The 12624-nt window shown below is 38.2% G+C and overlaps 1 protein-coding gene across 1 annotated transcript in view; it reads right to left on the bottom strand.

Annotated features, from left to right (window-relative positions):
* Positions 1-5982, bottom strand: part of LOC101356226 (ovalbumin) — a 64224-nt gene extending 58242 nt beyond the window's left edge. Inside the window, exons 1-2 of the mRNA XM_023733946.1 lie at positions 5815-5982; positions 1556-1672 (exon numbers count right to left, since the gene is read on the bottom strand). Of these exons, the coding sequence (XP_023589714.1) occupies positions 1556-1672; positions 5815-5982 (285 nt within the window). The remainder of the gene's footprint in view (positions 1-1555; positions 1673-5814) is intronic.
* Positions 5983-12624: the final 6642 nt, after the last annotated feature.

Below are 12624 nucleotides of genomic sequence, written 5' to 3'. Positions count from 1 at the left end.
GGACTGTTGTATTTTCTGTTCGCCTTAGTTTTTCAGATCTTTGCTGTGGAGGGACAGTGTGGTGCTTCTGCCTAGAGCGCCATTTTGCCAGAACCCTGTTTTCCATTTTCTTGATCAGATTTCACTTTACTGTACTTCTGGGTGAATTGATTTTTACATACTCCGAATGCCAGGTGAACATGGAGATCTGCTGTAAATAGTAGCATGATGGGCAGATCAACTTCCAGTTTGAAGAGCTGGCAATCTCTTGAGGGCACAGCAATATGCATGGGAATACAGAGACACTAATTTGGGGCTGCACTTAGCAGGTGGTCCCTATGAAGCTTGTGTAGGATTCTTTTGGGAAGATAGACAAAGTGGCCCAATGCTTCATAATTGGCAGGCTGTCAAAGGAATGGGGAGTGGTGCTGGGAAGGGGTAAAGAATTTGAGTGGGTGACACACAGAGGGAGCAATAATGATTGGGTGGAACACAGAGCTGGCGAAGGTGCAGGTAGAGATAAGCCCAGAGGTGACACTGAGGTGGATTTTTATGGTTATCTGAGAAGTGGGTAATTAAAAAGGAGACCAAACATGCCCAGAGCATCATGGCCACTGTGTCTGCTTGAATAGTACTTACGAGGGAAGCAGCTTCTTGTTGTCACAGTAATGATGATTTCAAAGCATGGGTTGAGCATAGTAGGGTATAGAGTGTATTCTGGGCCCCACTGGTCTTTGGGTGGGCAGAATGCAATGACAGATGCATAAATAATACAAACACCATACAGTAATATTAAAAATTAGGCTGCTGACACCAGATGAGCCCACTTCCCATCTCTGTAGAGTCTGGACTGCTCTTCTGCCAATGGCCAACCTAATCTAACCATGCCTTCTAGACACTCATAAGTGATCTCACCGAAAAGATAAGTAACTGCTGGAAGGAGAGATGAAAGGGCATGAGGGAGGAAAAAGAGGGGTGGAATGAAAGAACTCAGCACTGGAGATGCAAAGCTGTCCCATTAGACCCAAAGCTCAGGAAAATGGATAGACTTTTCCTCTGTTGCCCATACCAGAACCCATTGCTGCTGAGTCAATTCCAACTCATAGTGACCCCATAGGATAGAGTAGAACTGCCTCATAAGGTCTCCAAGGAGCAGCTGGTGGATTCGAACTGCCAACTTTTTGGATAGCAGCCATACCTCTTAACCACTGTGCCACCAGAGGGCCATGTTGTTGTTGTTGTTATGTGCCATCGAGTCGGTTCGGACTCATAGCGACCCTATAGACCCTAAATGAGCTCTCCTTCACCCTAATGACAGCTCAACATAATGCCAGTAGAAAAGTTCACTCTCTGTTTTGGAACCCATCAGTCTGGCGACCTTGAATATGTAGATTAATTGGGTGAAATAAAGGTGTACATTGGAAGCACCCCAGAACATAATTTGTAGAGATAAGAGAAAAAAAAATCACCTTGTTATGGCTCAGTAAAAAGACACAAGTCTTTATTCAGATGATGTATTGAACAAGATTCAGGTCCAGAGTGGAAATAACCTACTAACATAGGAGACATCACTTACCTTATGAATGTCAAACACTTTTTCTGCAAAAACACCATTGGAGATGCTGAGCTGGTAATCCTTGTGGGACGCGTTTATATCGGAGAGAACTCTTTTCAGTTGAGATTGGAGTCCTAGCTGATATTAAAAAGATTTATAAAAAATTATTCTTGGACTGCAAAATTATGCATAATCTCATCTACCCAAGAAATAAAACATGTCTGTTATACCACAAAAGTATGAAAAATAATGATGCTATAAAAGCAGCAATCAATATTGCATATATCTACAAACTGTAAGCTGTTATTATTTAACTCAAAAGCTAATTACAGTCATGAGTTTTTAATCACTGGTTTAGGCAAAATTCTGTCTTCTGTGTGCTACTATGTGCTACTGTGCTAGATTTTAAAATCTCCACATTAACCCAATTGTTTTATGAATCTTGAATTTTCTAAGTGTCATATATATCTCATACTGAAAGTTTTGAAGTCCAAGTTTTTTAAAGACAAGCCCATGACCAACCATACTGTCTAATTTGAGAGGTTATCAGAGTTTTAAGATAGTGACTATTTAAGCAGCTTTGTATATTAAAGTGAAGGTTGATGACTCTATTTGAGGTCCTCCGGGCTCTGAGCTTCTCCTTCCCCTCCGTAACAGCTTAGTGGAATTGAGCAGACAACAGGGAAAAGAAAGGAGAGAAAACATGAGGCTCAGCAATTAATTTTAAACATATTTAACTCTGAAAATAAGGTTGGTTCGGAGAGGGTGTTACTAAAGTGAAAAGTGAATTTAGGATGATTATGTCTATGTTCTAACTTTCACTGTCTCCAATTCTCAAAGATGCATAAAAGGTGAATGCTATTAAAGTCATCTTTTTAAATGGTTTTGGATATAAATAAAGGCCTTTTCCATTCCTTGTGTGCAACAATGACAGTCCGTGAGTTAGTTTATCTGCTAGTTTTCCACCTGTGAATGCCTACTGTACACACAGCTCTTTACTATATGCTATGAGTGAACGCACTTGAGGAATTTCATGCGCATGATGGAGATAAGAAAACAAATAGACAAAAAGGAAAATTGAAGCATCATTGTAAAGACTCATACAGATTTATTTGGATCCACAAATAACAGCATTTAAATATTTGTTCATTCCCAAACCAATCCTTCTAATAAATGGACTTTGATTCTTTCCTACTTCATTTATTTCACAAATGTTTATTGGGCACTGTGATAGGAATTGAGGATATAAAGGTTTTAGATGTGGGTCCTAACCTCCCTGGGCTAGTCTATAGTCAACAGAAAACTTTATAATGTGGTTATGAATATTATGTTCCCTGGACTCTTTCCAAAAGGCCCAGAATAGCATAGTCTTTAAGTCTTCTTCTCTAACTAAACTAGTGGTAAATGGTATTTAAAGCATTACAATTGTTCTCAGAGCTATATGTTTTATAATAGAAACTAATAAATTAAAACTTCATCTATCCAAATATTTTGAATTCATATGAATGCACTGAATGTTTCTTTAGAATAATCATACTTTATTGATGTCTACAGTACCTATCCCAACTAGAGTATATAGAATAAATGCTGATTCAGTTGATTAAGCATCAGTCTCTCTCTCAAAGGAAAAAATATATACAGTAATTAGGCACATCTGGTTATTGAAATAGCTACCCAAAAGACCTCAGTTAAGCTGATTTATTTACTCCCAGTTTTTAACTTTTTTTTTTTATCTCCACCAATAACTGCTTCCAAGTAGAAAAAAATCCCTTTTGATTTGTTTTTCTTAAGAAAAGCTATGGGCTATTGTCATACTCCTTCTTGAATCTAATCTCTTGGTCTAATTGCTCACTGATGCATGCAGCAAGAAAAAAAATGGCATGTTTATTTATTATGGTTGTGTTTTATAATTCATTTTTAAAGCTCAATAGTCATCTTTAAGAAAAGATCATGCTGTTCTGAGTAAATAAAAAAATTAATTTCTACACATACTTGAATTCAGTAATTCTTCTACTTTACAACAGAAAACTAAGTTCTGCTCCTAATAGCTCTCTGATCAAATTTAACTAAAGGGTTTACTAAAATAAATAATTAACATCTTGGAATAAAATTCACAGAAGATAATGAATTTGTCCAATATGTGTACTAAATAATTCATTTTACCAATATAAGCTGGCTGTGAACGTCTTAGGAGAAAGGAAAACGTTTAGTTCCACACCGTCTTGCCAAAATCTGGCCAACACACAAGTAAAATAATGGTAAATTAATAATTAACAAGTACCTTACCAAAAGGTTTATTTGAAATGTCCACAATCAGGAAATTTGAATGAGACGTGTTTCTTTGCTTTGAAAAAGTGGAGAACATATTTAAACATACTGGTGGTACAGGAATTTTTTCTGTTTAGTTTCACATTCATTTATCTGAAAGAACCGGGGCTTTACCTGAGTGTGAGAAGCGTTTCCACATTCTGAGACAGTGTTAAAGTGAAGCATCAGCAAACAGGGCACAAGGAAAGAGGCTGTCAGAGATAGAGGTTGCTACTGGAATAGTTAGCAAGAGTTTTTAAAAATGAAAATAATTATTTCTTTCCCAATAAATGTGTCTAAGTGCCAACCCAAGGTCACTAGTGTCCGGAAAGGATTCACTCCATGTCACCAAATGAACATCAATGGGCTGGAAAGGAGAAAAGCATGTTCCATTTTTAATTTTCATTAAATTTTCTTTCTTGTCTGCCTCCTGCTATCTCTCAGGTACACCACCAAAGCAAATCCGTTGCCATCAAGTCGAGTCTGACTCATAGCGACCCTGTAGACAGAGTAGAACTGCCCCATAGGGTTTCCAAGGAAGAGCTGATGGATTTGAACTGCTGACTTTTTGGTTAGCAGCCGAGCTCTTAACCACTACACCACCAGGGCTCCATTAATATCATAGACTTAATTTATCATTGATATATCTTTTTTATACCTTCCTAAAGTGAACCCTGGGGACGCAACACTTAAAAACTCGTCTGCTAACCAAAAGGTTATTGAGCTCTCCAGAGAAAGAAAATAATTATTCTAGCGTAAATTATCTGCACAAACAGTCTTCAACAAGTACTTAGGTGTGACAGGTTACAATAGGGATAAGCTTCTTCTAGAGTCGGAATCAACTACAGCACACAACAGCAACTGCGCTCACTTACGAACTATAAAATCGGTGGGCGGAAAGGGTTGACGTCAAGGTCTCCACATGCAACCTGGACCTCGTACCTCCCCTGCTGTTGAGCTACTGAATTTAGGTGACAAATTTCTGAGAGAAGACAGGGAAAATATGACCATCTTACCTACCTGAAATCTCCGCTCAGAGCTGAGCACAAGCGTAAGTGAATAAACACCTTCTGAGGGTGGTGGTTGTGGGGGTAGTGGTGAATGTGATGCTCGTTCAGGTTGGCTGCTACTGTCTGGAAAGTACTATTAAGTTGTTTGTGCTTCCGTCACTAGGACTTTATTGCTATCTCCTTCTAGCTCTACTTTCTCATCCATGTGTACTGAGGCATGGTTCTCAAACTTCAGTGTGCACCAGGACGGCTAATTAAAACATAGATCGCTAGGCTCTGTTCCCATAGTTTCTGATTCAGTAGTTCTGGAGTGGAGCCCAAGCATTTGCATTTGTAGCAAGTTCTCCAGGTGATGCTGATGCTGCTGGTTGAGAACACTCTACTAGGAGAAAAAAATTAAATCTGAAGTTCCAGTACTCCTGCTGCCTCTCCGCTCAAAAACAAGCGCTCAGAAACCTGCGGAGGGATTCACTGAGATGTGTGAAGATTACGCATTGTGTTATCGGTTCAAATCCACCAGGCTCCTTGGAAACTCTATGAGGCAGTTCTATTCTGTCCTATAGGGTTGCTATGAGTCGGAATCGACTGGGCAGCAACGGGTTTGGTTTTTTGGTTTGGTTCTCTAATGATAAGGAGCTCTGCTCGTGCAGTGGTTAAGTGCTCAGCTGTTAACAGAAAGATCTGAAGTTTGAACCCACCTGTCGCTCTGCAAGAGAAGGATGCGGCAGTCTACTTCCGTAAAGATTGTAGTCTTGAAAATCCGATGAGGCAGTTCTACTCTGTCCTACATGGTCGCTATGAGTTATAATCGACTTGATGGCAACGAGGTTTTTTGTTTGTTTGTTTTTTGTAATAGTTTGTCTTTTCATGGGGACAATTGCAGGGAAATATTTTCTTGGGAAAAACAATTTGCCCAGATGACTATTTGCAGAAGCCATGGATGGTAGAACAACCAAGACCGACCTTATCAATCCGAGACGCACTGTCCCCTCGGGCGCCCAGACGGACCAGGGCCAGGGTGGTGAAGAGGCTGAAAGAGGAGAAGAACACATTTCCACTCTCTTGACTGTTGTCTATCTCTCTGAACAGGTTGAAGCAAAAGTCTGCATTTGCTGCAGCAAGAGAGGCCATTATGAAACTGCCAGCATCCCGGAGAACAACAGAAAGACAGTCCCGAATGCATTTTCTATGAATATTATGGTTCTCATACTCATTTATTTTTAAATTCCAAGCTTCATTTCTTCAGCCTTAGATTTAATCACAGAATAACTTGGAACAAAAGATACTACGACAAAAATTTTTTCGGCCCAGCATCCTTGTTACCAACAACCTAAAATTATCTTTGCCGGCAATGATATTACGATGCACTCATTTTTTTTTCACATTGATGTCCTTTAGTGCCACGTTTCCACCTGTGTTCTCCTATTCATGTCTAGGACATCTTCCCTCGTCTCTGCAGTGTGGCATTTCCATCCTCAGTGGCCTTTGATAGTGTTCTTTTCAAGTCCCAAGCAGACACATTCATGAGACCTACCATTTCTCAAATCACCCCAGCTTTCTAAGCTGAAATAGAGCAAAGGCACTGTTTAAAGAAAATTAACTATTACAGAAGTAAACTATCTATTCGAGGGGTTATACATTACACATTCCTAGAGCACTCATGCATCCTCATTTTGGGGTGGGGGACTGTCATAATTTCAAATATTACCAATGTAAGTGTATTTCTTCTTTTCAGACCATTTTCTGATTTTTTTTTTAATAGAAGATGAGTGTACTATGTTATATACCATGAAAATGCATAAGACTTTCCAAAACATAGGTCTGTCTCTTTTTAGAGAATCTAAGGGGGAAGAATAATTTAGAAGCCAAGACAATGAGATCATCTTCACATTCTGGATTATGTTGTTTCTGGGATATAGAGGGTTACTGTCACAATGAAATTCTTCAGGGCTTTGCTTTGGTATTTCTTTGCAAACTCTCACTACAAAGGTCAAACCAATCCCAATACCACAGTTTGGGTTGTCTCAGACTAAAAGAATTTACATGGATAGTCCAGGTTATTCCCTTAAAAGCACTGTGACGTGACCATTATTTTACATGTGATGGTGTGGAGGGTTTCAAGAGTCCTAGACTAGGAACTGAGAGGCCCAATAACTAGTACTAGCTCTGTTACTAATAATTGTGTGACCTGGTTCAGGTCTTTAGCTTCTCTGAGCTTCTAAGTTCTCATCTTATTCAGTGAGATGGTCTATTTACAGGAACTAGTGCAATGATCCTCAACAGAAAATCATGTGTCATTCCACCCTGGCCCCCTGCAAAAGGAGCACGCCATAATATCAGACATTTGGGTGAAGAGGTGAAGAAGGTCATGAAGAGGAAGATATATGTAGTTTCAAAAAGAATATTTTTAAATTGCCACTGTGTTGACTTTGTAGCTGTCACAAATACTTAATGCATTTTAAAATAACAAAAGACATTAAAGTAAGTTTTTTTCAATTTTTATTTTATCAAAAGGAAGCTTAAGTTAAAAAAAAAAAATTGAGACACAACTGTTGTAGTATAATGCCTGACCCATAGTAGGAATTCAATGAATTGCAGCTGCTACTATTATCTGTAAAATGGTATTAATCTGTTCCATCCTAAAAGACACCAAATTGGGCATTTCCAGAAAGAGTGCTCCTGGGGGGCCCATACTTTGCACTTTGTAATCCCAAGCCCTAAGAACATCACTGAGGCACAATGTCATAAATGATGCTGATTTTCAGGCTCGAGTTCAGTGACATTGATTACTGTAAGCCCCAATCCTCAGTTACACACCAGGAGTACAGGGTGAGAAAATCTCCTCGTTCTTAGCCTCACACCCCCTTCATGCCAGGAAGGAACAGCCTTTATCTATGAACTCCTTTTGGAAAATTAACATTGATTTCATAACGAAACCAAGAGATCCTGGGGGAAGAGGGGGAGCAGCTGTGATTGGAGCAACAGCAGAAACCTGTTCTAGCAAAGGAGAGAAGGAACAAAAAAGGGAAGCCCAGGATGGGAGTTTGGGGGTTCAGGACGGTATCATCCAGTGAGTCCTACTGGCAGGGTCTAAAGGCGCCCAGACTGTCCAGGGACACAGAATCATATTTTAGACCTGAAAAATAAGTATTGCTTTGACAAGAAAAATTTTTTTTATAATTTTAAGATAAAATTTACAAGTATATAAGTAAATGTACTAAAATGCAGCGTGAGTTTCTTTTAATATTAAAGTTAGTAGTCACAAAAATTTCCTCACTTTTGGTAGGAAATTATGTGCGAGATTCTCTCTCTTCAAAAAGATTCCCAAGATTTCATGACGATGGCTGAAAATCATAATCAAAGCAATTCAAAAGCAAAAGCAAAATAATCCTTTCCAGATATTTACATGAAAATTGTATTTATACATCCCAGATTGCAAAAAAACACACACTTCAAGGCACATTTTTCTTTGGGTAAGTCCCGATGCTTTTTGTTGCTTTACAAATTTATGTCTTACTCTTTTATACCTTGGGGAAACAGTCCTTAGATGTTTTTGTAAATCATTCTTAAATCACTTTCTAAGCAACCATCACACATTTCATTTTATAGCCTTTTAGTCATCGTGGCAGCTTTTCATAAAACTATCGTTGTATTGAAGAGAAGAGATGCTACATAGGAATTTGTTCATTGAGACAATCAAGTTCATAATCTTTATAGTTTAGGTAAATGTTATGGAAGAGAAATCCTACTAATAAGTAATGATCACAGAGAAACACGACCTGAGACATTCCTAGACGATTATAAAATCTCAAGCAATAATTTAAAATATGATAAATGGTACTAAATAGTATACACTTACACATTCTTCTACAGACATGCTCATGCACTTGGAAAATAAATACCAAAAAATGTTCCACCTCACTTAATTGTTTTTATCTTTATGCAGGTGCACTGTAGTTTCGAGAAATGAAAGCACGATTATTTCCTCCTCATCAGATATAGAGTCGAAATCCCATTGGCAAATAACCATTCTTAAGGCTGAATTGTTTTACACCTCAAAGCTCCACCAGATGACAAATGAATAAAAATTAGCATTGTGCTAAAACTATGGTTTTCCTTTTTCCCCAAAATTACTTTGCACAGCAACTTTAAAAAATAAATAAAAACAGCAACAAAAGTGGACTAAAAAAAAACAAGCTGCCAATAAGTACCTGATGATATGAGTCTCAGTTAAATAACTAAAGGAAAGTAAGTTACGTTACACTACAGACGACAATGTTACGGTGACACTACCTAGTATGGCGTTGTCCACACATAACAATGAAGGAAAACTCTTTTCAAATCGTTACAGAACTTAGCTATACAGATCAATTTTTCATTTCTTTAAAATATACCATATGCTTATGTTTCTTATATCAACAGTTTAATATGCAAGTATATAATTAATTTATAAGTTTTGAGTTATCACAAATTAAGAAGTACTCATGAAGTTTTTTAAGTCCCAGACTTTAGACTTGAGGATCTAAAAATTCACGGCAGCCTGAAGCTTCTTGATTGTCACTATGGTGTATTTTAATCTGACAGTGTTTTTACCCCGTTCCACTTATAGTCAACATAATATATGTCTCAAAACAAAATAGAAATTTTCTCACCGAAGCTTTCTAAAAAGTGTAAGAAAAAGATATAAACACAATTTTTCAAATAAAGCGTAAGTAAAACCAGGCACAAAGCTCAGTGAATAAAACATGAAATGATAAGGTAATATTTCACAAACCTAAGCAGTGGCACAGTGGTTAAGCGTTCAGCTGCTCACTGAAAGGTTGGCAGTTCGAACCCACCAGCCACTCCTGGGGAAAAAGATGTGGCAGTCTGCTTCCATAAAGATTTACAGTCTTGGAACCTTACGGGGCAGTTTTACTCTGTCCTACAGGGTCGCTATAAGTGAAAACTGACTCGACAGCAATGGGTTTAAGCCTATTCTACTTAATTTATCTAATTGATAAAGTATGTGCCTTAAGTGTTTTGATAGAAATATTATCTAATCTTGATAATTTTGTTTGTACAAGGAAAAGTAATCATAGTTCATGATACATTATTAAGGGGAAAAAAATTCCCATGTTTACTGAATACATTACTGGGGGAGAAAAACAAGTAACTACTCTTGAACGTGCATTATTTTTATTCTTATCACGTAAGTGAGACGTTAAAATATAGTTATTCCTCTACAGAAGTATTTTAAAATCTTCAATTTCCTTTATAAACATGGTTTCAAATTTTGATAAATCCCTACTAATCCCTAATCAGATGAGGGATTGGCTATGTCACTAGAACAGAGTTCATTTCAAATCTCCAAAATTAGTATATCCTTGTGGGGATTGCAACCAATGTCACAAAACCATTTGTGTATAAATTTTTGAATGAGAAACTAATTTGCTCTGTAAACTTTCACCTAAAGCACAATAAAATAAAATAAAATAAATTAGCATATCCTAATCCATACTGCGTTAAAGAAGAACACTGGAAATAAAGACTCTAGAGCTGTCCATATTTCCCCAAGTGCTATTTCTCTCTCCCAGGATCGAGCGCTTTGGTCTCTTACCCCCTGCACTGTGCCGTGTTGTTCCCCACTTGAATTTCTCCTGACACCGCTTACAGTCAGCCATAGAGAAGCCCTAAGGTAGAGACGTTAAGAACAGGACCAAACAATTTTGGTATTGTTTGATGAGTTTAGCGTCTCAATACAGAGAAGCAGCCACCATCAATTCATTCATTCATTCTCATTCTCTCCCTCTCTGTCTCTCTCTCCCTCCCTACCCCTCCCCCCACCGCCCCCTTACTCAAAGGGTCTCACCAGACTTTAAATTGTGGACTTCAGAAATATTTACCTTACTGTCTTCATAGTGGAAGCTAGCAGCTGATTGGGTGAGTCTGGAAGAGTTCCTCACCGTACTCTGAAATATAAAGCCTCTGACGCAGACATTCCCTGACTCCTTGTTTTCTCTAAGAGGTTGGGATGACCTTGGTAATTTTAACATGAAATTATGTTCAGGACCTTTACAGGGTGAATTAAAACAAGTTTGTAGAGTGTTGTTGTAGAGTACTAGTATTAGAGATCCAACTCAAAGAGCTCATCAAAATAGATGCTTTTAATGAATGAAATTTTAGCATGAATTTTTATCTGACGTTTAACATCCTATGGTATTTTCATATAGTATATGTGGATAGTCGTACGATGTGGTACAAGTAGTATTTTTTACATGTGGGAAAGTATGCTCTGCAAATTCAATCACTGATTTTTGCTGTTGTTTCTTTGGGTCTTCCCCTTCCCCCGGTTTTGGTATTTAAAGAGGAACATGGCAGGTCCCCACCTTCAAACACTCAAATTCTAGCATGTATACATTTAACTGGAGATGTGAAGAGAGAAAGGTGCTGAGAGCAGAGTGGGAGCAGATTGCTGCTCTGCTACAGACCTGGGAACCACTGCATTTGAGACTTTCAGGAGGAGCAGGGTTTTACTTTAAATTGTATTTCTGACTTTATCTTATACATTATTCCTACAGGGGTTTGCTCAGACTACCTTCATTTTAACTGAGTATTTCAGTGCTAAAATTGAGTATCCCAATCATTAGAATCTCTCTAAGGTGAATATGGAGCCTTGGTGGCACAGTGATTAAGAGCTTTGCTGCTAACCAAAAGGTAGGCAGTTCAAATCCACCAGCTGCTCCTTGGAAACCATATAGGGAAGTTCTACTCTGTCCTATAGGCTGGCTATGGGTTGGAATCAACTTGATGGCAATGGGTTTGGTTTTCTTGGTTTAAGGTGAATATGGAGCCCTGGTGGCACAACAGATAGGCGCTCAGCTGCTAACTAAAAGGTTGGCAGTTTGAACCTATCAGCTGCTCCGCAAGAGAAAGATGTGGCAGTCTGCTTCCATAAAGATTACAGCCTTGGAAGCCCTATCGGGCACTTCTACTCTGTCCTACAGGGTCGCTATGAGTCAGAATGGACTTGATGGCACACAACAACAAGATGAATATGCCATTAGAAGGTGAGATGTGTTTGAACATATTAAACACATGGGGACATATCTGCCTCTATTAGGAAAGGACTATATTAGTCATAGGAACATTGACAACCAAACAAAAATGAGAAAATGTGGTAATTATTAATTCTGGAGAAAACAAAAATTAACAATAAAATATATATCATCATACACCTTCTAGCTCAGCTGTGGATAATATGCGTTTATTAAAATGATATAAATATTAAATATATAGCTTAACAAAAATTATGGTATATCTCTACAGGGAGATGAGGAGGAGATTGTGTAGAGTGTGGGGCTGGGCGGGGAACAGGGTACTTGAGAGGTACATCATGGGAAGAAGTTAGCAGATCATCTCTAAAGGTGAAAAGCAGGAAAGAGCAACATTAGCATGTTATGTAGACATCTATAAGAAGGCACGAGAAGTAGCATCAGAAACAGGTGAGAGTGGTTGTTCCTGTTAAGTGGGAAGCAGAGTGGGAGGAGAAGGGGAGGGAGGCAGACGCAGACGGTTGTTTTACATTCTATAAGTTTTGTGATCTTATTTGATTTCTCACTACGTAAAACATATATAACCCTGAAATAAATAAAAGATAAATGACCAGACCTAGGTTTAAATCCCAACCTGGCGACTCTACTGTGTGACTTGAGCAAGTAACTTAATTTGTCTGAGCCTCTGTTTTCTCATCCAAAGAAGAATTCAGATCATATACACATGTATAATATAGAT

This window comes from Trichechus manatus, unplaced genomic scaffold, assembly GCF_000243295.1.
Source record: "Trichechus manatus latirostris isolate Lorelei unplaced genomic scaffold, TriManLat1.0 scaffold00063, whole genome shotgun sequence".
NCBI lineage: Eukaryota > Metazoa > Chordata > Mammalia > Sirenia > Trichechidae > Trichechus > Trichechus manatus.
This window is presented reverse-complemented; position numbering and strand designations above follow the sequence as displayed.